Raw genomic sequence first — 26,654 nt, forward strand, 5'->3', positions numbered from 1 at the left:
GTTGAGTAGAGCTTAGTTAGCTGTTGCTCTTCTAGATGGGCAAATGGTCTCTAGTTATTAACAGCATCTCCCACTTACATTACCTCTTTTCTTTTTCTCCCATCTTCTTTCTTTCCCCCCTTCCTTTCTCCCTCTGTTCTTCCAAGATATAATTCATATACTGTAAAATTCACTTTTTAAAAAAGTATACATATAACTCAGTTTTTAGTATATTCACAAAGTTGTACAGCCATTACCACTGTCTAATTCCAGAACATATCATGACCTTTTTTAGTACCTATTCTCAATCATTCCCTATTTCCAATACTCCCATCCTGGGAAGCCACTAATCTTTCTGTTTCTATACATTTAACTATTCTGGATATTTCATTAAATGCAGTCATACAATATGTGGCCTTTTATATGACTTATTTCGCTTACCATAAAGTTTTAGGATTCATCCATGTTGGGACATGTATCAGTCCTTCATTCCATTTAATGGCTGAATTAATATCATGTTGTACGGATATTTGCCATTTGTTTATTCATCCATCAGTTGATAGACGTCGAAGTTTCTGCTTTTTGGCTCTTATAAATAATGGTGCATTGAATATTAGTGTGCATGTTTACTGTGTGATTATATGTTTCCAGTATTCTTGGATATGTACCTAAGAATTGAAATAGTGATTCGTATAATTCCAGTTTTCCCACATTTTCACCAGCATTTGTCATTGTCTGTCATTTTGGTTATAGCCATACTATTGAGTGTAAAGTAGTGTGCCATTGTGGTTTTGATTTGCATTTCCTTGATGACCGGTGATAGTAAACATCTTCTCAAGTGCTTATTGGCTAGTTTTGTATTGTCTTTGGAGAAATAGCTGTTGAAATTCACTGTCCATTTTATAGTTGGGTTAGTCCTTTTATTGTTGAATTGTGTGGTTCTTTCTATATTCTGTATACTAGCCCCTTACCGAATATATGATTTGCAAGTATTTTCTCCCAGTCTGTGGATTGTCTTTTCACTGTGTTGATAGTGTCTTTGATGCACAAAAATGTTTAGTTTTGATGAAGACCAATTTTTTCATTTGTTGCTTGTGCTTTTAGTATCATATTTAAGAAACTATTGCCTAATCCAAGGTCATGAAGATTTATACCTCTCTTCCCTTCTAAGAGTTTTATGGATTTAGGTCTTAACATTTAGGTCTTTGATCCCATTTTGAACTAGTTTTTTGCACACTGTATGAGGTAGGAGTCCAACTTCATGCTTTGGCATGTGGTTATCCAGTTGTTCAATGACATTCATTACTGAAGACTGTTCTTTCACTGTTGTCTTGGCAACCTTGTCAAAAATCATTTAACCACAGATGTTTGGGTTTATTTCAGGACTCAATTTTCTATTCCACTAGTCTCTATCCTTATGTCAGTACTTCCACTATTTTGATTGCTGTAGCTTTTTAGTAAGCTTTGAAATCAGGATATGTGAATCTTCCAACTTTTTCTTTTTCAATATTGTTTTGACTCTTAAGGGCCTCTTGTACTTCCATATGAGTTTAAAAATCAGCTTTCCCATTTCTGCAAAAAAAAAAACAAACAATGGAATTTTGATAGATTGCATTGATTCTGTAGATCACTTTGGGAATATTCCTATCTTGAAAATATTGTCTTTCATCCATGAACATGAGATGCCTTTCTGTACTTTTAGACCTTCAGTTTTTTTTCAATATTTTATAAACAGTATATACAAGACATGTTTTTTTTTTTTTAAGATTTTATTTATTCATGAGAGACACAGAGAGACAGGCAGAGACACACACAGGCAGAGGGAGAAGCAGGCTCCATGCAGGGAGCCTGCCATGGGACTTGATCCTGGGTCTCCAGGATCACACCCTGGGCTGAAGGCGGCGCTAAACTGCCAAGCCACCCGGGCTGCCTGACATGTTTTTTTCTTAGATATATTCCTAAATAATTTTTTTTTTTAACAACCCTGAGGTCTTTTATTTTCTTTACATTTATCATACCATGAATTCAGAGGGAATAGGTTCCAGCACTTCAGGCTCCTTTCCATTGGTTCTCACAAAGTGTGCTTCTCTGAGTGGGGCAGGCTGGCGCTTCATTTGGACCCAAGTACCTTTCTCTTTGGCTTCCTTCTTTTTCTGATCATTTTCCTTCACAAGTTTCAGGAAGCTATCTCGGCTCTTTGAGTGTTTAATATGCTCAATGAGGACATTAATTCTCTTGGCAAGAATCTTGCCCTTATTTGTTTACAGTGCCAACAGCATGCTGAATAACATTGTAGACTCTTTCAGTTTTGCCATGGTAACATTTGTGGGGCATTCCTTTTTGAACAGTGCCCATTCCCTTGATATCCACAATATCACCTTTCTTACAGATTTGCATGTGTGTGGCCAAAGGAACAACTCCATGTTTTCTAAAAGGCCTAGAGAACATATAGCGGGTACCTCTCCTCTTTCCCTTTGTGTTGGTCATTTTGGCGAATTATTGAAAGATGGCAATTCTGGCTGAAAGGTTATTCCTAAATAATTTATTTTTTAATACTGTAAATGGAATTTATTTTTATGTGATTTTTAAAAATCTTATTTGAATTTTAGCAGCTAATATGCAGTGTTAATTTCAGGTGTACAATATAGTGATTCTACAATTTTGTATATTACTCAGTGGTCATTAAGGTAAGTGTATGCTTAATCTCCTTCATCTATTTACTACCATCACCACCACCTGTAACCATCTGTTGTATATAAATACCTGGTTTTGGTTTGTCATTCTTCTTTTTTCCTTTGTTCATTTGTTCTGTTTCTTAGATTTCACATAGGAGTAAAATCATGTGGTATTTATCTTTCTCTGACTGACTTATTTCACTTAGCATTATACTCTCTAGTTCCATCCACATTGTTGCATATGGCAAGATTTCATCCTTTTTAATGGCTGATTAATATTCAAATGGAATTTATTTTTAATTTCATTTTCATAAAGTCTTTATTAGTGTATGGAAATACAACTGATTTTTAAAAATCTTTCATCCTGCAACTGTGCAGAACTTGCTCGTTAGCTCTAATAATGGTTTTGTTTTGTGAATTTATTAGGATTTTCTGTATACAGTATTATCACCTGTAAATAGGGATGCTTTTTATTTCTTATCCAGTCTGAATCCATTCATTTCATTTTCTTGTCACATCTTCTGAATAGAACCTGCAATACAGTATTAAAAAGGAGTGGCAAGACTGGACATCCTTGTCTCATTTCTAATCTTAGGGGACACCTAGACTTTCACCATTAAGTATGATGTTAGCTGTGGATTTTTCATGGATGCCTTTTATCAACTTGAGGAAATTCCCTTCTCTTCCTAGTCTTTTGAGTATTTCAGTCAGTTGGTTTTGGCAAATGCATTTTCTGTGTCTATTGAGATGATCATACAGTTTTTGTCTTTTATTTTTTAATGTTTTTATTACATTGATATATGCTGAATTTACCTTGCTTTTGTGGGATATATCCCACATGTTCATAGTGTATAATCCCTTTTTCTTATGCTCTGGATTAGGTTTTTCTAGTATTTTGTTGAGGACTTTTATATCTCTATTCACTTGGATATCTAGTTTTCTTGTAATGTTTTTGTCTGATTTGGTTATTAGAGTAATAATGATTTCAATACTCTCTTTCTCTCTCTTTTAATAATCAATGGTAATTTTTCCTTAAATGTTTGAAGGCATCTGGTTTGGACTTCTATTTGAACTAGAAATGAAAAACTTTCGGCAATCTCATAATTTTTATATTGAATTGAGATTTTCAGATTTCTTCTTAAGTTAGTTTTGGTAGTTTCTAGTAATTTATCTCTTTCATCCAGGTAATCTAATTTATTGGAAATACAGTTCATGTATTACCTTATTCTTTTTGTTTCTGAAAGGTTGGTTGTAATACTCCGTCTTTAATTCTTGAACTTAGTTGTTTGTGTCTTTTCTATTTTTTTCTTGGTTAGTCTAGCTAAAAGTTTATGAATTGCATTTCTCTTTTCAGAGAGCCAAGTTTTTCATTGATTTTAAAAATTTATGTTGTATTTTTATTTTCTAGTTTATTTCTATTCTGATCCTTATTATCAGATCTGATATTATTATTATTACCTGATCCCAGGTTTCCCTCTCCTTTCAGTTCTATATTTTTTTTTGTATTTTGAGAGTTTCTTGTTAGGTGTATACATGTTTATAATTGTTATATCTTGTTGATGAGCTGGCCGTGTTTTCATTATAAATGTTCTCCTTTGTCTCTAATAACAATTTTTGCATTCCATTTTGTCTTCTATTAGTATAGAAGTATTGGGGATCCCTGGGTGGCTCAGTGGTTTAGCGCCTGCCTTCAGCCCAGGGCGTGATCCTGGAGACCTGGGATCGAGTCTCGCATCAGGCTCCCTGCATGGAGTCTGCATCTGTCTGTCTGTCTATCGTCTCTCTCTCTCTCTCTCTCTCTCTCTAATGAATAAATAAAATCTTTAAATTAAAAGCAAAAGAAGTATCACTGCAGGTCTTTTCTGACTCCTGCTTGCGTAGTATATCTTTTTCCATCCTTTTCCTTTCAACCTATTTTGTCTTTGAGTCTAAAGTGTGTCTGTGGTAGACAGCATATGGTGGTTGGATCAGTGTTTTTTTAATCTTTTATGCTAATCCCTATTCCTTAAATAGTTTGTTCATCCAGTTGCATTTAATGTAATTACACATGGGTAGAATTACATCTACTTTGTATTTGTGTTTTATGTGTGTTATGGGGGTTTTTTGTTCCTCATTTTTCTATTACTGCTTTCTTTCATGTTAGATATTTTCTAGTATGCTAATTTAATTCTTCTGTTTCTTTTGTAACTTTTTATTTTTTTTTTATTTTTTTATTTTTTATTTTTTTAAGATTTTATTTATTTATTCATGAGAATACACAGAGAGGAGAGAGAGAGAGGCAGAGACACAGGCAGAGGGAGAAGCAGGCTCCATGCACCGAGAGCCCGATGTGGGATTCGATCCCGGGTCTCCAGGATCGCGCCCTGGGCCAAAGGCAGGCGCCAAACCGCTGCGCCACCCAGGGATCCCCTTTTGTAACTTTTTAAATTTTAGAGTTGATTTGTTATTAAAGTTAATAACTTAAAGCAATGTAATTTGGGTTCATATCAACTTAAGAGGCATATATACACTTTTATATAACTTAATTCTTTTCTATGTACTATTATTGTTATACAAATTATTATATGTTGTGTACTAACAAAACACTTCATGTTATTGTTTTATGCAGTTTCTTTAAACCTGTGTATTTTTTGTTGTTGCTTGTGTAGAAAAGAATTAACATAGCAGGCCTCACTGCATATACTTAGAATGGACTGCTTAAGAGGTCCACCCTTGGCTAGCATCTGAGAACTTATTAGGTCTACACCTGCCTAACTGATAAGAATGGCTCACTGTGCCTAAGCTGCTTATACAAACAATATAGTTTATGCTGAATGTCTGCTTTTCTTCTGTGAGGAATTTTGGTATGTGGTAGGCAGAGGGTACCTATTGATCAGCTCATAATAAAACCCTGGGTGCTGAGTCTCTAATTTTTCCTGGTTGGCAACATTTTCCATGTGTTGTCTTAACTCATTTCTGGGTGGAGAGGAGGAGGAATTAAGTATATCCTTTGTGACTCTATTTTTAAAAGATTCTTAAGAGCTAGCCCTGACCTTCCCTGGACCTTGCCCTGTGTGCCGTTTCCCTTTGCTGATTTTGCTGTGTATCCTTTTGCCTTAATAAATTATAGCTTGTCAGTATGACTATATTGCTGAGTCTGTTGAGTTCTTTAGCAAATCATAGAAATTGAGTGTGGTCTTAAATACTCACTACACATGCTATAACAGATTACCACAAATTTAGTGGCTTAGAACAATTAGTTTTGGAAGTCAGAAGTCCAATATGAGTCTCACTGGGCTAAAACCAAGGTGTCAGCATTGCTATATTCCTTCTGGAGGCTCTGGGGGAAAATCCATTTTTCTTGCCTCTCCTTCCTTCTAGCAATTTCCTGTATTCATTGGCTCATGGCTATCCCATTCCATCTTCCAAGCCAACAATGGTCAACTTTTCTTATGCAACATCACTCTGACACTCACTTTCCTGCTTATTCCTTATTCCTTTATTTATAATGATCCCTGTGATTATGTTAGGTCTGACCAAATAATCCAAGGTAATCCTCTCATCTTAAATTTGTTAATGTATCTTATCTACAAAGTTCCTTTTGCCATGTAAGGTAATATATATGCAAATGTTCTAGGAAATGACATGTGGACATCTTTGGGATGGCTTTTGTATACACAGTGTTCACATATAGAAGAAATGAAAAGAAACAACACGTTTTGTGGTCTTTTTAGATATGTAATTACCATTCCTGGTGCTCTTTCTTCATGTGAACTCGATTTACTGTCTAGTATCCTTTATATTTCAACCTGAAGGACTCCTTCTGTATTTTTAAAAAGATTTTATTTATTTATGAGAAACAGAGAGAGAGAGAGGCAGAGACACAGGCAGAGGGAGAAGCAGGCTCCATGCAGGAAGTCTGATGTGGGACTCGATCCCAGGACTCCAGGATCATGCCCTGGGCTGAAGACAGGCGCTAAACCACTGAGGCACCAAGGGATCCCCATCCTTTTGTATTACAGGGAAACTCCAGTTGTAATGAATTCTCTGTGTTTATTTATGTTGGAATGTTTTAATTTTGCTTTCAGTTTTGCAGAGTGGTTTTACTAGATATAGAATTCTTGCTTGGTAATCTTTTTCTTTCAGCACTCTGAATGTTACCCACTGCTTTCTGCCTTATTATCAACAATGGGTTGAGCAACCCTTTTACATGATGAGTTCCTTCTTTCTTGCTGCTCTGAGATTCTTCATCTTTCAATAGTTTGTGATGTGTCTACGTGTGGATAACTTTGATTTTATCCTACTTGCAGTTTGTTGAGCTTCTTGGATGTGTACATTGTTTCTCACTAAATTTGGGAAGTTTTTCACTATTTTTTAAATATTCTTCTTTCTGCCTCTTTATTTTTCCCCTCTTTTGAGAATCCATTATGCATATATTGGTGTGCATACTGGTTTCAGATATTATATTTTCCAACTCTGAAATTTCTGTCTGGTTCCTTTTTAAAAATTTTGGCTTTTTATTTATATTCTGTGTGATGAGTCATCATTTTCATACATTCTTTAGTTTTTAGTCATGGCCTCCTTAGTTCTTTGAAAATATTTAAAATAGCTGATTTAATCTGTCTAGTTAGTGCAACATTTGAGCTCCCTCAGGGTCAGTTTCCACTGATTGCTTTTTCTCCCTTGTGTATAGGTCATGCTATATTTATATATCTTACAATTTTTGAAAAAATAGTGTGTCATCCCTGGAACTCAGATTCTCCTCCTACCCCACTGTTTTTTTTATTGTTTTTATTTCTTTAGTGACTTTGGGGCACTGATTTTTTTTTAAGTTTATATTTTGTGTTGTGTGTGGTCACTGAAGAATCCTCAGTTGGTTTAATTGTCAAGTGAAAGCCTATGGCCTTCTTTGGCCTTTCTTGATTATGCAACAGTTCTGGACATTTGTGTGACTTCTAGAGTCCCAGGAATCTGTTGGAGCTATTCAGAGGTCCTTACTGAAATCTCATTCCTCAACTTGTCTAAAACCTATTGTTTGCCCCAACAGTTCTCCCCTTTCTCAGATGGTTGAGATATGCAGCAGTTGCTCTTGGAAGCTTGCTTGCTTTCCCTTTCTTTCTTTCTTTTTTTTCAAAGATTGTATTTATTTATTCATGAGAGAACAGAGGCAGAAACATAGGCAGAGGGAGAAGCATGCTTCCCGCAGGTTGCCTGATGCAGGACTCAATTCCAGGACCCCAGGATCACACTGAACCACTGGGCCACCCAGGTGCCCCACTCTTGGTGGGATTCAACAAACACTCCAAGCTCTTTGCAATGGAAGAATTTTGAGTCAGGTTAAATAAAGTCAGCCTTTCTTGGGTCTACTGGCCAACTGCTAGATAGGTCATATGACATTTTTTGGGGAATCAGACTGAAGAAGTTCTAGTTCCATTCTGCCCTCTCCAGGGGCAGTCAACCTGCTTATTTTCATGGTTTACATTGCTGTTTTGGAGCTGGGGATAAGGGTGAGAGATAGGAATAGAAAAAGTTAGAGACTCTTTTTACCAAGATTCTTAAATGCTGCCCATATTGCTGCAAGCCTTTGGGTAATTCCAGGGTTCTGAAAATGTTGATTCTGACAATTTTTTCTTTTATGGAAGAGAGAAATTTTGTGGATCTTTTCTATTTTTAGTTGATGTTCTCCTTTTTTTTGTCTCTGCATGTGACCTTTTCCACTCATTTTTATAGTTGCCCTGTAGGAATTTGAGTTTATTGGGTTATTTCTCAAGATTTTTGACTTTGCTGGGGTGCTTGGGTTGCTCAGTCAATTGAGTCTCCAACTCTTGGTTTTGGCTTAGGTCATTATCTCATGATATCAAGCCCGGCATTGGGCTCTGCATGGAGTCTGCTTAAGATTCTTTCCGCCTCCTTCTCCATCCTCCTTTGCTTCTCCCCCTGCTCTCTCTCTCAAATAAATAAATAAAATATTTTAATTAAAAAAGAAGAGATTTTTGACTTGGTGGGGGGAGATAAAAAGATTTTTGACTTTGAAAAATTCTTTTTCTAGCTTAGATAGACAAGAGCCCGAAAAATACTGAGTTAAATTTAATATGGTGTAATAATGATCCTTAGTTCATTCTCAGTAATGGAGTGGAGTATCTTGCAGAAATAAAGCACTTCTCCCAGCACAATGTGTAAAGTATTAATACTGTATTATTCTCATTAGTGTTATTTATTTTGATTTTTTTGTTTGCCCCTTCTGTTTTTTTTTTTTTTTAATTTCTGATATATTCATTTTTTCCTCCTAAGGCAGTAAAGAATGCTGATGGAAGAACCATTTTCCTAATTTTCAAATTGTTGAGCTGGTTGCCATGATGGGTGAGTTTTTTGTCTCTTACTATTTTATTTTAATTAATTAATTTTTGAGTAAAGGGATAAAAGTTTATTAAGTAAAGATACAGAGAAAGCTCTCAGAAGTGAGAAGGGTCCCAACAGGGTTCCCTTTTGTTTGTAATTAAAGGATAAAATGGGGAAGAAAAATTTTTCTTCACGTGTATGACATTTTTATAAAGAAGTTTTAAGATGTGGTAGACTTACATAATGTTTTATATTTATTTACTTAATAGCTTTTCAGTTAGAGCACTTTTTGAGTTAACTTACAGATTTGGAATGACTGTTTCATGCAGGATATCCTAATAGGGACATTCAAAATAAACTGCTAAGATGGATTGGGACTTACTTAGAGTCTGATATCCAGAGAGAATACTAGATAAAGAAACCTGACTTTTAAATTGCCCTTTGTTTACATGTCATCTCACTAAGAAGTTATTTATTCATATGGTCCTCTTTTTTTATATCTATGATAGAAAAAGTATACTCATTTTTTTAAAACAAGGAAATTGGTATATGTAAATGTGATAAGAGATTTAAGCCAGGCATTTATTTTGGTGCTGTGATGTTAGACATGAGAAAAGACCTAAATTCAAGTGTTTAAATTTTTCCTAATGAAGAAAATAATTAGAACATGAATACATATGTTTAAGTATTAGAGTTCCCCTCTCCCCAGTGTAAGATTAAGGATCTTATCTTTCTTAAGAAGGTTATATGAGATAATTTTATTCTAATTGAGATCATTCTCAGCTTATTTTTTTCCCCTAAGGGCAGACTTATTTTTATCAATAAATGACATGGTCTGGCTTAGACCTGTGGACAGAACACACTTTGTGATTACATTATACCCAATTGGCTCAGTTGCTATTTGGCGAAGCTAACATGATAAAATTTTATTTTACAAAAAATAGTTTATGAGGGATTATAATATTTTCTCTAAACATGGCATTTATTAATAAACTTGTGGCATCATTAACTTTAATTTTAATATACAAATAATTTCATTATAGGACAGAATATATTGAGTCTTATAAAAAATTAATACATTAGAGAAGTCAGCTATTTGTGTGTTTGAAGGGCTGATGAAGCCATTGAATTGCTACATTCTTTTTAGTGATTTCTCCTTACAAGATAAAGTATGTTTTAATTATTACTACTCTGAAACATAAATTATTCATCACCAGAACAGTAAATTTTAAAATGTAAGCTGTAAAAGCCCCTCAATTCCTTTGTTGATCATTTGCTGATTATCATTAGTAGAATTGATTTACTAATGAAAATCAATTAAATCATCCCTACCTTTTCCAGAGAGCATGTAATTGGTATTACTAGGAGATTAATGCTTATAGTCAGAAATTTTTGATATATTTGGAAGAAATTAAAAAGTTCATGGTTCATGATCCTTTCACTCAGTTTTATGGATTCACTGCTTTTTTTTCTAAGGAATGTGTTTTACTTACATTTTTACCTTTTAAGTTGTTACTGGCTGAGATTGTTAAATAGTCTGTTAAATGTGTGTAGTCTTGTTGAACTTTATGGTGAGGAAGTTAAAGAAAACACTTCCAAATATCAGTAGGTCATTATCCACAGATAAAGCTTTTTGTTTCTGACTTGAAGTACTGATGAAAAACTCTAATAGGAATTCTGTACTTTGAACATAAATGCCAAATAATGATGAAAGTCTTTTTCCCCTACCCCACTTGCTTAAACTTTTAGATGTTCTGTTGATGTTTTATTAAGGAGTCACAGAAAGTAACTTGTTATGATGGGGCTGTTTTAACACATATACTAGGATGTTACATTGTTAAAAGAATCAGAATGACTTTATCTTGCCTGTGTCACACCTAGTGTGATGCGAATGCTTCAGTCTAGTGCAGTTTTTTTTTTAATTTTTATTTATTTATGATAGTCACAGAGAGAGAGAGAGGCAGAGACACAGGCAGAGGGAGAAGCAGGCTCCATGCACCGGGAGCCCGACGTGGGATTCGATCCCGGGTCTCCAGGATCGCGCCCTGGGCCAAAGGCAGGCGCCAAACCGCTGCGCCACCCAGGGATCCCAGTCTAGTGCAGTTTTAATGTTACTTGTCTTCAGTTTTTAAATAATTAAAATTTTATTTCACCAAAATAAGTGTAGGCATTGAAAATGTGCTAGAGGCATTTTTTGTGTTATTGTATTTTGCATTAAATTTCATGATCAGCTTTGTGTTTAATATCTATGATAAATACATATTGAAATTACAATTCTGTGTTTATGTTACTTTGAAAATGCCTAGATGATCAGCAAGCTTTGAACTCAATCATGCAAGATTTGGCTGTTCTTCATAAAGCCAGTCGACCAGCATTATCTTTACAGGAAACCAGAAAAACAAAGTCTTCATCACCAACAAAGCAGGTATTTGTTTTAATATTTTAATAAATACATATTGTTATATAAGTTCTTTGTCCTGAATATCTTGATCTTATAGACGGTTTGTTAAGGTTTAAGTCTAGCTTTTGAGTCAGATATTTTGTTGTTTGTCATACATTTTTCCAAACAGATGGGCATTTTTAAAAATGGTAGAGTTTCATTTAATGTGGTAGCTGCTCTCTAATGCTGATATTTCATCCATTCTTAAAGCACTTAAGATAAGCAAATTGTGGGGATCCCTGGGTGGCGCAGCGGTTTGGCGCCTGCCTTTGGCCCAGGGCACGATCCTGGAGACCCGGGATCTAATCCCACGTCAGGCTCCGGGTGCATGGAGCCTGCTTCTCCCTCTGCTTATGTCTCTGCCTCTCTCTCTCTCTCTCTCTCTCTCTTTCTGTGACTATCATAAAAAAATAAAATAAAAAATAGGATAAGCAAATTGTTTTTATTTAAAAATAGTCTATTTGCAAATGAGCGTCATTTTGATTTTTATAAAGTTTGGGATGATCAACACAGAAAGTGGGAATATAATATTCTACATTTCCCTCTAATAGGATTAGCAAGTATCACATACCCATGGTGCTAACACTGAGAGATCTTGGTGCTCTTTGCTTTCAGCTCAGGTTTAGCAACACAATTCTCATATCAGCTCTTTGGCAGACACTATCAGTTGATTGGAGTTCACACTGAAAATGAAGTCTCCTTTCCTTCCACGCTATCTTTAATCAGTGACTAAGGAAAAAAAAAAAAGAGTGACTAAGAAAAAAAAGACCTAGAAATTCTAGAAATTTTATCTGATCTCTGAAATGATTTATCATTTTCTTACAGAATGATGTTCGAGTCAAATTTGAACATAGAGGGGAAAAAAGGTAAGGAAAGAAATATTACATATCAGTTTCTTGATTTAATCAAATGAATCATAATTAAAGCCATTAGAGGCTTTTTGTGGACTTTAGTGGAGGTTCATGGCTTACAAATTGAGAATGGAATAGAATAGTGCTTCATAATGTATAACATATATTTAAAATAGAATCTCAAAATTTAGGCTAAACATTAGGAGCAATTAATGTTTTTATTTTGGGAAGTAAAAAGGTCATTGCATAATGCAGCCTTTAAATATTATCATTTCCTGTTATTTTTACTCAGGGGAAAGTAAATATATTTCTCCATATTATAATTATATCATCCCTTCAGATTTTTTTTTCAGATTTTATATAGAACTTATGTATGTGGAATTAACATTCATAATTTTGATTCAATAGACCTCAATCATGTGACATGTATTTACTTAGTAACACTGAGGAAGATAAGTTGGAATGGTGGCTATAAATTAATTAGCATAGGGATAAGTCTAACCTTCCACTGGGTATCTGTATCTTAGTGCAGTGGTGAAGGGTGGTGGTGGTGGTGGTGGTGGTTGACAACAAAATTGCTAACAAGGCCTAATAGGAGTTGAAGGTGGGATTTCATTTCTGTTATTAGTGTCTGATTACATTCATTTAATGAAAGAGCTATCTATTTTAAGGACTTTAAAAAGGCTCATAAGTCATATAACCTAAAGATGTAAAACTGTTTTACATAGAGATGTCTGTAAAAAATGGGGTATACCATATATACCACCCAATGTTCAATCTACTTTTACCCTACTTATTGTTCTTTTATGGATATTTCTTCAGTTCTTTTCCATTCACTGAGCAGTATTTATTAAGTACTGTAAGTACCAGGCCTTGAAGGAATAACGTGAGCAAAACAGACATGGTCCCTCCCCCTTACAAAGTTTACAGTTTAGTAATCTCCAAGCTTAGGTGTGTGCTCCCCAGGGAGACATAGGCTAATCCTTCGTAGCATAGGAAGAAAATACTAGAATTGCAAATTTTTAATTAAAAAAATATTTATTTGGGGAATATCTTTACATGTAGGTGCTCAAAAATGTTGAGTTGATAAGGGTACAGAAATCAAAATTTAAACCCACAAAGAGGAACTTTATTCTTTTTAACAGTTTCATTGCATTCCGTTATATAGGTATCACATAGGTGATATACTTATGTTAGTTTATACTTAGTTTATACTTAAGTTAGTTTATACTTAACTAAACTTTAGTTTTAATCACTTTCTTCAATGATCATTTTACAATTGCTTTTTAATATTCATTTAATAGTTTCAGACCTAATTTTGTGTTTCTCTATCCAAGAGATAACTGTTACAAGTATGTTATCTTATTTAACTATGTCTAGGAAAATTAATTCTCTTTAAATTCTGTTTATGCAGAATCCTTCAGTTCTCCAGACCAGTTAAACTGGAAGATCTGAGATCTAAGGCTAAAATTGCCTTTGGACAGTCTATGGATCTCCATTATACCAATAATGAGGTAAACATACAATTTAATTTTCAGTAGCTGTTATTTTGGAAAGTATTATGTTCATTTAAGAGATTATTTTAGGAATGTTTATTTAGGGATTAATAAGGATGTGGTATGTTAGAGAAATAAAATAGTACAAGTAAAGCTGTAAATTTAAGTGAAATGTATTTTTCCATTGTGGAAAGTATTTATAGGTGCTACTATGCAAATAATTGAATAAGAATATATCGAAGGAGGAAATATATGTATTACTTAGAAGTTTGCTGCTGGGGCACCTGGGTGGCTCAGTCAGTTAAGTGTCCAATTCTTGATTTTGGCTCAGGTGGTCACCTCAGGCTTGTGAGATTGAGCACTGAGTCAGACTCCCCGCTGGATGGGGAATCTGCTGGAGATTCTTTCCCTCACCCTCTGCCTCTGCTCCTCTCCCCACTTGCCACGTGTGTGAACGCGTGTGGTATACGCTCTCTCTGTCTCTCTCTCAATAAATAAATGAAATCTTTTTTAAAAAACTTGCTGCTTATTTATGTTTTCTTATAACTCTGTACTTTTTGATGAACTATCTTTTTTTCTTATACTCTACACTTGGCTGTAGAGACAACAGAGCTTTGGTAGATAGTTTAGTTAAAACTTTAAAGAAATTTTTGTGTTGGTTAGGACCTGATTAGATCATTATGTTTATGTTTGTGAGTCAGTACGTGTAAATTTAAGGGCTTGCTCTGGCAATGAGGAGCTCTGTGTTCTGGAAAATCCTCTTTTGAACTTTCTGCAAAATTCAGATTGGATGAGATAATCTCTGAGGTTTCTTTCAGATCCTATGAGATCTCAAGATCTTGAATTTTGAAATTTTCAGGGACAATTTAGTGATCAGTTAATTTGTTCTTGTTTTCCTCAGAAAATACTTGTTGAATTTGCCAGGCATAATGCTGTGATTTATGAGTTGCACCCTACAAGAAGTTTATAGACTTACGGTAGAAGCAGGCAATTAAATGATGAGTTCAAATATATGAAGTTCTTTTAAGGACATGCATAAAATATCATTAAGAAGAATAAAGGCAAGACAGTAGGTGTCTAAACAGATTTAGATAATACTAAGGAAGAACTGAGGTTGTAATATTTCATTATTTCATTACTGAGACTTAAAGTAGTCAGACTTGCAAAAGGTTTGAGGAGAAGAACATTGCTGGTAGAGAGAGCAGCTGAGAACAGTGCCTACAGAGATCCTAAGACGAAAAGACTAATATGTTTAGGAATAGAAAAAAATGCTAATGGGAATGAAGAAAGGTAGAGAGCTTACTAGAAATTAACTGGAGAAAACGTGAAAGTGCTTTGCAAATGTTAAAGAATTGTGCAAATAAAATATTTTCAAATACTAGATTTTCAAATGAATTATTACTAATTTAAAGTAAAAAATATGTAAATGTAGTTTGTCTAGAGAAACCACTTACAGCTGAAAGCAGAAAATATTTTGATAAAGTAAAAATCTATATCCAAACAAATATTATCCCCGAACAAAGTGATGAGTATCATACTATAGTAATACCTTAACATTTTATTTTTTCATTAACATTATTTATTTTTTCAATACTTTTTGGGTTTTCAATTAGCCATGAACACGTCTTGTTGCCTGGCCCTATTGTATTGGCACTTACTATTTCTGTTGTGCTGGCCTGATTTCCAGCTGCCAGCGCCTTAGGCTCTGAGGGCTTTTCAGAGGTACAGTTGTAGGACCTATGCTCAAGTACAGGTGGGGGTGCCAGGGGCGTGATGGGAATGAGACTCAAGGATGGGATGGGAAGTGGGGATGGATTGGTTCCACTAACCATAGTAGTAACTTGCTGGATAACACACTCTTTATGGGCCTTCTCCCCTGTCTTCCCCATTCCCCTACCAGTGTTTTGTTGAACCTTTTCCTGTATAAACAGGCTTGAATTTGATTCTTTATTTCATGGTATGATTTTAGGGGAACCAGGTATATCTTTGTTTTTGTTTGGTCTAAAATTATATGATGGAAAACTTTAAAATGCCAAAATACATTAAGACTACAATATTGACTTGATTACCAGTCTAGTAGGTCTATCAAGAAAAATGAGGCTAGCTTGACATAACTTGTTCATGTTGTATATGTTCTAGCTCCTAGAATTGCCTTTTCTTTTCTGAGGTCTCCCATTTTGTTTATATAATTTTTTCTAGAGTTTTCTTGAGGATTGACATCAAGCTAACTGATCTGTAGTTTCAGGACCTTCTCCCATTTTCTAAAAATTGGAAAGTTTCTCCATTTTCAGTTTCTTTTTCTCATGCTTTCTGAAGGATTTCTGGTGAGTGGTTCTGCCATTATGTATGGGTGGCATCTTGGCAGGAATGTGGTAGAAGAGACATTAGGGTAAGATTATGTTGTTTAAAATTGCTTGCAAGTTAAAGATTCTGTGAGTTAACCATGACAAACCCAATGCATGCCCTTCCACAGTGTGGGTACTGGGAAAAAGCTTATAAAGTCTATTAGTTTTGTGGACCTGTGACAAGCAAAACTCATTTATGTTATTACCCAATTCTATATTTTTTTTCCAGCATAGTATAAATCCCTGTGTTCTAAGAGAACCATTATTCTTTAAACTTTGTTTAAAGTTTGTTAAAGTTTTCCAGAATTGAAACAATGAGGAAATTTAAGCTGGGATTGGTTAGGTTTGGTAATTGGGCTCCTCTTTATCTAATAGTGTCAAGTATGTGTGTGTGTTGTCATGGGGGATGGTTGTGAGGATGTTCAGGCAAGGTAAGTGAATTTTCTAAGATCTTTCTCATTTTAGATGATTAGAGGAGGAAAATCTTTTTATGGACTATTATATTTCATTGTGTAAAGTCACACAAATAAGTCATTTCTCTCAAATTTAGGTTCTATTTAATGGGTTTTTGGACTCAGTTTTTAGTTTCCAGAAAGGATTTATATCAACTAACAACTAATGCATCAATATTAAGGCAGAAGGAAGTAGATTTCATGAACGAGGCTGAAATGAATTCATTAAGCAGGAAAATATTGTGTGATTTATTTAACGTAATTTAGACAAGCTGAGACTTGTTCTGGACTCTTAGTCCTCATTGTTAAAATTGATAATAGGTAACATTAGAACATACAAGGGATCACATCAAAACTGTAGGCAGTAATCCAAGCTACCAATCTACATCCTCCTCCAGAATGTCCAGATTTCACATTAGCAAACTCAGGAAGAACGGAATCACTAATGTTAATATTTTGTTACTGTGATTTAAACTAGTGTCTTTTCCTTCCCAAAAGCAATAGTATCTTGGAGAAGTAAACAATCCAATTATTAATAAATGTGTGAAGTAACTGGTTTTCTCTTCAAGGGAAAAACTGGAAAAAAAATAATCAGTGCCTTAAAATGTTTTCTAGTACTTAAAATACAATTTAAAAGAATATTAAAAATAACAAGATGTACTAATATGGTTCATAATTAAAAGGAAAATGAAACGATATTTTTTTCCTTTATGCTTATTCTGTGATACCAAACAGTTAATACTCTTTTTTTTTATTAGAAAAAAGTTCTCGAGCAGCCCAGGTGGCTCAGTGGTTTAGAGCCGCCTTCCGCCCAGGGTGTGATCCTGGAGATCAAGTCCCACGTCGGGCTCACTGCACGGAGCCTGCTTCTCCCTCTGCCTGTGTCTCTGTCTCTCTCTTTCTCTCTCTTTGTCTCTTATGAATAAATAAAATCTTAAAATCTTTTTTTTTTTAAGAACTTTTTTTTTTTTTTAATTTTTATTTATTTACGATAGTTACAGAGAGAGAGAGAGGCAGAGACACAGGCAGAGGGAGAAGCAGGCTCCATGCACCGGGAGCCCGACGTGGGATTCGATCCCGGGTCTCCAGGATCGCGCCCTGGGCCAAAGGCAGGCGCCAACCCGCTGCGCCACCCAGGGATCCCCAAAATCTTAAAATCTTAAAAAAAAAAAAAAAAGAAAAAGTATTCCCATAGAAGGGAAAAAAAGGCCTGGTTAGTAGGTAAGTCAGAATAGTACAAAACAACAAAAATAGCTACAAAAAGAAATCAGTATAACGTCACAGTATAATGTCACAGTAAGTGAATTTAATACACAGTAAGTGTATAATACACAGTAAGTGAATTTAAATGGATTTCAGGATAGAATTCACATTAGTCCAGAATCCACATTTTTTGTGTTTGGTAGCCTTTGTTAAAACAAGGACTGTTTTCCAAAAACAAATCTGCAGAGAATGCAACCATGGCAGCTTAGTGGGTTTAGTTACAGATGAAGTTTTTAATCTTATGATATCCATTAAACGGTACTTACCAAGCGTTTGCTCTTTGCCATGCTCTGTGTCAACTATTAGTGTCATTGTCCTCAAGGAATTTATACTGTAGAGAACCCCAAACTAACTAGGTATTTACATTTGAAGGCTTCTATACTATTTAATTAGAGCAGGGTAATAGGTATGGAATCTGTTCATTTGTTTTTATTCTGTCCATCCTTCAATGAGTTGGAATACATAGTGAAGATTATTGACAGTTGTCTTTAGCTACTAAGTTTACATTTAAAAAGTTTTGATTTTCTTAAGTTGTGTAGGTCATGCTTTCTCATAGACTTCTTAGCTGCTTTTGTCCTTTATTTATTTCAAAAAATTATTTTAGAGAGCAAGTGTGCACACACCTGAGTGGGTGTGGTGGCGGAGGGAGAGAGGGAAAGAGAAGCGTCAGGCAGACTCCCTACCGAGTGTGGAACCTGACGCAGGGCTCAATCCCAGGACCCTGAGATCATTACCTGAGTCGAAATCAAGAGTCAGGGATCCCTGGGTGGCGCAGCGGTTTGGCGCCTGCCTTTGGCCCAGGGCGCGATCCTGGAGACCCGGGATCGAATCCCACGTCGGGCTCCCGGTGCATGGAGCCTGCTTCTCCCTCTGCCTGTGTCTCTGCCTCTCTCGCTCTCTCTGTGTGACTATCATAAATAAATAAATAATTAAAAAAAAAAAAAAAAAGAAATCAGGAGTCAGCTGCTTAACCCACTGAGCCACCCAGGCATCCCTGCTTTTGTCCTTTATAACGTCTGATCCATGAGAGAACTAGTGAAAACATATATCCACATTTAGCATTTACTTTGGATGGCTGACCCATTTAGTTTGTTTAGAGTGTAGCAGTCAAGTCACAGAGTCAGAGATGGGAGCCCCATGTGGACTGTAGATTGCAGGTACACTGCTAGTGGCCCCCTCCATGGCAGCTGCTACAGATGTTCATTGTATTTGGGGTGTTGGTAAGCACATTAGTTGAGAATGCAGATCCATAATTACTGTGGAGAAAAATGTGAGTTTCATGAATGCAGATGAAAGATACCTTTATTTTATATAGTTTTTGTGTGTGCCTTAATGCTGTTTTGGGATGAAGATACTCTACTACACTTTGCATCATTATGGGAGTATCCTAGAAGATTAATCTTTAAATGTGTTTTCTAGAAGAATTTAATTAATAAAGCAAAAATGTTTTTGTCTGTATCCGGTCTATAATTTTAGTGGTAGTAGGATTGGAAGAGTGAAATGATCTAGATACACGTATTCATTCAGAATTTCATTACAATGACAAATCAAAGAGCCAGAGTATTTTGAAATTTGTAATTCCATAGTAATAGAGATGTTCCTGCAAGGACTTGATCTGGTGAGATGGTTACATAATTCACTGTGTTCATTTTTGTTTAGTTGGTAATTCCATTAACTACCCAAGATGACTTGGACAAAGCTGTGGAATTGCTGGATCGTAGTATTCATATGAAGAGCCTCAAGATATTACTTGTGATAAATGGAAGTACACAGGTATGAATTGAGATTTCTTTCAGCAAGGATTATAGAATTATAATTTTATTATGATTAATTTATTTTTATAATTTTATAATTTATTAGGATTATAGCCTATATATACTAAGTCAGTATATGAAACATAGTTACATTCTATAATCATTGATATTTTTCAGTATAATGAAATGTAAACTTACATATCGGATTGCTAGCTTAATATACTTGTCCTCAAAACTATGTAGCCAAAATTATAAATAAGTATAATGTACTATACATATGAAAATAATAGAAATACTGAGAACTTGGGGAAGAACTGTACTGGAATTAAAATTTCAAAAAGTAGATTTGATAAGACCTACAAAAAATATAGAATATCTAGGTTGTATTTGGTAGGAAAAAGGATTCCTTTTGAAGCCCCAAGGGGAAGAATAGCATTAATCATTCTTTTTCCTTTGTAGGCTACTAACTTAGAACCATTACCATCACTAGAAGATTTGGATAACACAGTATTTGGAGCAGAGAGGAAAAAGCGACTTTCTATAATAGGTAAGAATGCTAGTGTCTGAACCATAAATGGGAAATTTATTTTCTTCTCAATCCTTTAACGTAGGGTAACACCTAAACATAACCATCATAAAGAGCAGTCTACCTCTACTCTAATTTTTCTCACTCTGTTCTAGTTTCTGAGGTCCTTTGAAAAGTTTTGTCAAGTGTTACAAGATTGACAATCTCCAACTTAAATATTTGGTTTCTTTATGTACCTAAGGTATTGTAATATTTAACAAATTTAAGTAAAACCTCAAAGAGGTTTTAATTGTACAAATAAACTAAAGGGACGGAAATAAAAGAAGTAATTCTCATATGCTAAAACTAAATTGGATGGACTGAGTTCATAAGCCTTTCTCTAAGTTTTAGTTATTGTAGTACTATCAAAATGAATTAAGAGTTTCCAGATTATTGCTTTATTAGTAGTCAGTATTCATCATTAATAAGAGATTGTTAAAATTAAGCTTGTAGTACAAAGAAACCATGGATCTTTTGTACTGTTTTTAAGGAGGCCTAATAGAGAGGTATGGGCAAGGCAGAGGTGCTCTGACTCCCCAGTTCTGTGGATCTTCTTCAGTTAGTGTAAAACATTGATAATCTGCATTTTTATATGACAAAAGCATTACATTGCTTTTATAGCTGGTATAAATGTTTTTTAACAGATAAGTCAATGAAGGGAATTGTTAAAGACAGCATGAAAACACATGTGAGGGATGAATTTGAAAAGGAAAAGTAGAAGAGGAAGTGAAACATGACTGGAGTGGGCAGGAAGCAGAAGGGGCAAAATAAGAGATATGGTTGGGAATCTAAGACTGGAATAAAAGAGGATTGTTTAATAACAAAAGAAAAGATTAAATTGGTGTGTTGGACCCCCCCACCCCCAAATCTGTTCTTCATCTTCTGTTTTGGCCCTCAGAAGAAGCTATTTTATGACTACATCCTTCTAAGTGTATATCTTACATAGGTGTTACTTTTGGTTTCAGAAATGCTGGAAATGTGAGCAGCAGAGATATACGAGTAAAATAGAAATTGCTTATCTTCATTCAGATATATTTTAGTATAGTTTAGAATTTTGGTGAAAGAACATTAGGGAGACCTGAATTCAAATTCCAGCTCTCTAACTTGAGACTAGTAACTTTGTTCTTATCTTTAAATTGTGGGATTCTTGTGATAATAAATTGAAAGAATACTTTTAAAGAACATTTTGCTTTTCAAACTAGAAAACATGACTGTTATTAAACAACATTTCTGGGATGCCTGGGTGGTTCAGTGGTTGAGCGTCTGCTTTTGGCTCAGGGCACCATCCTGGAGTCCTGGGATCGAGTCTCACATCGGACTTCCTGCATGGAGCCTGCTTCTCTCTCTGCCTATGTCTCTGCCTCTCCCTCCACCCCCTCTCTCTGTCTCTCATGAATAAATAAATAAAATCTTTAAAAAAAATAAACATACACTTCTTTCTTCATTGCCTCATCATGTTATAGTATCTATCATTTTTTTTTAAGGTTTTATTTATCCATTCATGCGGGACAGAGAGAGAGGCAGAGACACAGGCAGAGGGAGAAGCAGGCTCCATGCAAGGAGCCTGATGTGGGACTCGATCCCAGGTTCCCAGGATCACGCCCTGAGCTGAAGGCGGCGCTAAACTGCTGAGCCACCCAGGCTGCCCTAGTATCTATCATTTTAAAGTAAAAAATTGTCAGTTCACTGTAGCTGCATTAGAACAAGCCGAATGCATTAGTTAAACTGACATTTTAAATTAAAACTATACTGAATACCTCACTCTTGTCCTGCTAGCAAATATTCCAGGTTGAGTTCAGTGCTAGCATAAGAAGAAACTAGAAATTGTAATGTAGTAGAAAACTGTTGGTCTTTTATTGGCACTTTACACTTGGAATGGCTTTGATAGATATGACCCATCATCTTTTTTCCATATTTATTGACAGTTATCTTTTTAATTATTTTCTTTATTATTATCTTTTTATTATTTTAATAGGAGTGTAGGCTGTGGTGTGGAGGTCTCAACCAGTAGCATTGGCATACCTGTTACCAACAAAAGTCAAGAAAAATGGGTTATCTTTGGGTATAAATACTCAGTAGTGGAATTATGTGGTCATATGGTAGTTCAATTTCTGATTTTTTGAGGAACCTCCATACTGTTTTCCACAGTGGTTACACCAATTTACATTGCCACCAACTGTTCATGAAGGTTCTTTATCTTTTTTTTAAAAGATTATTTATTTATTTATTATTTATTTATTTATTTATTCATTCATTCATTCATTCATTCATTCATTCATGACACACACACACACACACACACACACACACACACACACACAGAGGAAGAGGAAGAAGCAGGCTCCATTCAGTAAGCCTGATGCAGGACTTGATTCTGGGACTCCAGGATCACGCCCTGAGCCAAAGGCAGACGCTCAACCGCTGAGCATCCAACTGTCCCGTGAAGGTTCTTTTTTCTCTACATCCTTTTTCTCCAGCTATTGTTTCTTGTGCTGTTGATTTATCCATTCTGATAGGTATGAGATGATATCTCATCGTGGTTTGATTTACATTTTCCTGATGAGGAATGATGTTGAGCATCTTGTGTCTTTTGGTAAAGAAAATGAAATATGAAGAAATTCAAAGAAAAGCTAATTTGAAAAGATAAATACATCTTTATGTTTGTTATAGCATTATTTGCAATAGCCAAGGTATGATGCAACATAAGTGTCTGTGGATAAATGAATAAAGAAGATGTGGAATATATACACAATGCTATATTACTGAGCCATAAAAAAGAATAAGATCATTCCGTTTGCGGCAACACGGGTGGACCTAGAAGGTATTATGCTAAGTGAAATAAGTCAGACAAAGACAGATGCCATACAATTTCACTTATATGTAGAATCTGAAAAACAAAACAAATGAATAAACAAGCCAAAAACCAGAAAGATACAGAGAACAAATTGGTGGTTGTCAGGGGATTGGGGGTTTGGACAAAATAAGTGAAGGGGATTAAGAGGCACAAACTTCCAGTTATAAAATAATAAGGCACAGAGATGAAAAGCACAGTGTAGGGAATATAGTCAGTAATATTGTAATAACATATGATGATGCCAATTACACTTAACAGTGGTGAGCATTAGAATTGTCAGATCACTATGTTGTATACCTGCAACTGTTACAACATTGTGTGTCAACTAGACTTTAGTTAAAATAAAAGAAAAATGTGTTATCAAGTAAACAGATTTTGAAGAAACTTTATAGCAGTTTTTCTTCCCTATCTCCTTTTAGTAATGAGTATATTGATCTTCTTTTATAAAGAAGGGTATATGGAAGGAATGAAAATGCTTAGGACAGTGTGATTATAGCTGTTACAAAGCTTAAGTAAACCCCTGGCCTGAAGCTGAGTTCTTAATTATTTCAGAGTCAAGTAGAAAGTTGATCTTTTCTGTGCATATCTCTTGGTAATTATTTTGTTCTCTTTTTCCCTATCTCCCCACTAACAAATGCTGGCATATACCTATAGCAACTTCTTTTTTATAAGCAGAGCCTTTTTGCTTTATTTTGTTTTTTGTTTTTGTTTTTGTTTTTTTTTTGCCTTTTTGCTTTAAATCTGACCCAAACTTAAATGCTCACATAACTTCCCCATGTCTTTTTTTAAAATTGTTTAATTTCAAAATATTGAGAGAAAAGGAGAGACCTGTGTTAATAAACATAACATTATTTCTATAAAGCCAGGTTAAAAATACAGTGGATTATTGTTTCATAAGAAACAATGGGATTAGTTAGATGAACTATATTAGATTTTTTGAACTGTAAAGAAATTTAAATGCCAGGAATCTGGCTTGTCATAAAATCTAATTTTAAAGTACCTAAGAATAAAATTCAGAATTCCAATTTGGAAACACTCTAATATGACCTTTTAAAAGTGATTTAAGCAGTAATCTCACTTTAGGTTTCTAAAGGTTAAGGAGAGGGAATGGAAAGAGCATGATGGAGCCAAATGGTCATAGCATATGTTCAGTATGAACAATTTTACTATCACAGTGCCCTTGGAAAGGAAGGATTTAGTCTTTGTTTACCCTGAGTGCTGGCTTTATGTATTTTTAAATCTATTTTTTAAATTCAAGTATAATTAACATACAGTGTTATGTTAGATTCAGGTGTACAATTTAGTGATTCAGTAATTCTGTACATTTCTCGGTAGTCATCAAGATAAGTGTACTCTTAATTCCCCTTACCTGTTTCATCCATCCCCACATCCACCTCCCCACTGGCAACCATAAGCTTGTTCTCTACAAGAGAAGGGGTTTAGTCTTATGTTGACAGATGAGGAAATGGGTTTGTGGGGATTGGGTAACTTAACCAAAGACATACAGTTGGTAAATAACTAGAACTGAGATTTAAACAGGTCTAAAGTCCACATTCTTTCCACTACATTATGATGCCTTCCATATGTTCTGTTAAAGGGTAACATATCTAAGTAAAAGTGACCCTTGGAAGTTCAGAAGTGGTGGCATCTAAAAATCTTTATTATAGTATCAGCCCCATAATGCCATTGTCAGCAGTTAGAGGAACATACTACCTAGTAAGTATAAATAAATATTGCAGTGAAGTTAATAATTATAGTAGGGTTGGGAGTTTAGAAAGGTATAAATACATTTGAAGATTTATAGAAATGAATGTTCTTTTTTTTTTTTTTTTTAGAAATGAATGTTCTGATAACTTTTAATAAAAACTGGATTTCAATAGCTGAAATTATTGGTATTATGGTCCAGAAATCCTGTGTATATATTTAATTGAAACAAAAATTAGTTCCCAAATGATATTTATAAAATTGTATAATTTTTTTTCCTTTGAGGTCCCACTAGTAGAGATAGAAGCTCCCCTCCCCCGGGATACATTCCAGATGAATTACACCAAGTTGCCCGGAATGGGTCATTCACCAGTATCAACAGTGAAGGAGAGTTCATTCCAGAGAGCATGGACCAAGTAAGCAAAAGTTGGATGTCATTTTTCATTTCATTTAAAAGGATGTCATAGGATTTGTGTGGTTTGTCTGGTGTCTTGTGTGTGTGTGTGTGTGTGTGTGTGTCCGTGTCCCCGTGTGTCCTCTTCCTCCCATCCTGTCCGTATCTTCCTTCTTAAGTGAACAGAATAGTAAAAAACATAGGAAAATGCTAACTCACTTACATGTGCCTCTGTGTATTCATGTAGAAACAAAGCTGGAATAAGGCTGGTTTTCTTATTTTGCTCATTAAATGCATTTGTTTGTAATCATGGGATTAACATTCAGATTTTTAATTAACATTAGAAAGATACAGTAAAACTGCAGATATTTAACTATGTGAAGCTTAGGTTTGTCTACTTTGTAAAATATCTTTAAATGTTTTAGCAATATGGTAGTCATGGTGTCATTCTCAGTTTGAGTGGGGCTGTTGTTCAGTGTTCAGTAAGCAAAACTATGTGAAATCTTTTAGCTTTTAATTATTTAGCTAATAGTCCATAGAGAAAATATTTTTCTCTTAGGAGATTTTGAAGTCATAGCCTACCTACAAAAGGGACCACTACATTTAAAACATTAAAAAATGAATAACTCTGGGAGGAGGTGACTGCTATTGGATATGGGGTCTTCTTTTGGGTACTGAAAGTGTTCTCAGATAGTGGTAAGGGTTCCACAACTCTCAATATACTGTAAACCACTAAATTGTACACTTTAAATGGGTGAATTTTATGTTATATGAATTATATCTCAATAAAGCTATTTAAAAAAACCCAGTAACTGCTTGTTATATCACATTGAATCATGGAGGAACTCTTTGTTTTTCTAGATGCTGGATCCATTGTCTTTAAGCAGCCCTGAAAATTCTGGCTCAGGAAGTTGTCCATCACTTGATAGTCCTTTGGATGGGTAATATTGATTATAGTTTTTATTTTTTAGTATATGTGCATAAATGCATGTATATATATTATGTTAGAAGAGTGTAATTGATACTCATTACTTAGGGCAAATGAATTTTTTCACAGTTTGGACAAATCCCTTAACCTCTTGGAGCTCAGTATCTTTATCAGGTAAAATGATATCTGATTATAATGAGTATTTCTGTTTACCAAAATTGTGTGTTTGAAGCTAAATGCAAACTTAGAATTTATGTGTATTTACTTTTAAAACTCTGTTGGTGGGGTGCCTGAGTGGTGCAGTTGGTTGAGCTTCTAACTCTGATTTCAGCTCAGATCTGATGTCAGGGTTGTGAGATTGACCTCAATGTCAGGCTCCGTGCTCAGAGGGAAGTCAGCTTGGACTCCCTCTCCCTACCTGCCCTACCCCTGCCCTACCCCACCACCTGCAGACGTGTGTGTGTGTGTGTGTGTGTGTGTGCATGCACGCGCGCGTGCATGTTCTCTTTCTCTCTCAAATAGATAAAATTAAAAAAAAAATACATTTAGGGGCACCTGGGTGGCTCAGTGGTTGAGTGTCTGCCTTTGGCTCAGGTTATGATCCCTGGGTCCTGGGATTCAGTCCCACAGCAGTCT

At 35.1% G+C, this 26,654-nt stretch overlaps 1 protein-coding gene across 6 annotated transcripts in view; it reads left to right on the forward strand.

The window, feature by feature from the left end:
• The window catches only part of MAP3K2 (mitogen-activated protein kinase kinase kinase 2), a 93,493-nt gene that overhangs the window by 36,259 nt on the left and 30,580 nt on the right, over positions 1–26,654 (forward strand). For 4 of the 6 annotated variants that reach the window (XM_025435976.3, XM_025435975.3, XM_025435977.3 and 1 more), the window contains exons 2-9: positions 8,925–8,993; positions 11,279–11,397; positions 12,238–12,278; positions 13,678–13,777; positions 19,479–19,592; positions 20,033–20,120; positions 24,982–25,112; positions 25,952–26,031. In XM_025435976.3, the coding sequence (XP_025291761.1) occupies positions 8,987–8,993; positions 11,279–11,397; positions 12,238–12,278; positions 13,678–13,777; positions 19,479–19,592; positions 20,033–20,120; positions 24,982–25,112; positions 25,952–26,031 (680 nt within the window). In that variant the 5' untranslated portion in view covers positions 8,925–8,986. The remainder of the gene's footprint in view (positions 1–8,924; positions 8,994–11,278; positions 11,398–12,237; positions 12,279–13,677; positions 13,778–19,478; positions 19,593–20,032; positions 20,121–24,981; positions 25,113–25,951; positions 26,032–26,654) is intronic. The other 2 variants (XM_049097378.1, XM_049097379.1) reach the window with 1 other exon arrangement.

The sequence above is a fragment of the Canis lupus genome, chromosome 19 (genome assembly GCF_003254725.2).
Source record: "Canis lupus dingo isolate Sandy chromosome 19, ASM325472v2, whole genome shotgun sequence".
NCBI lineage: Eukaryota > Metazoa > Chordata > Mammalia > Carnivora > Canidae > Canis > Canis lupus.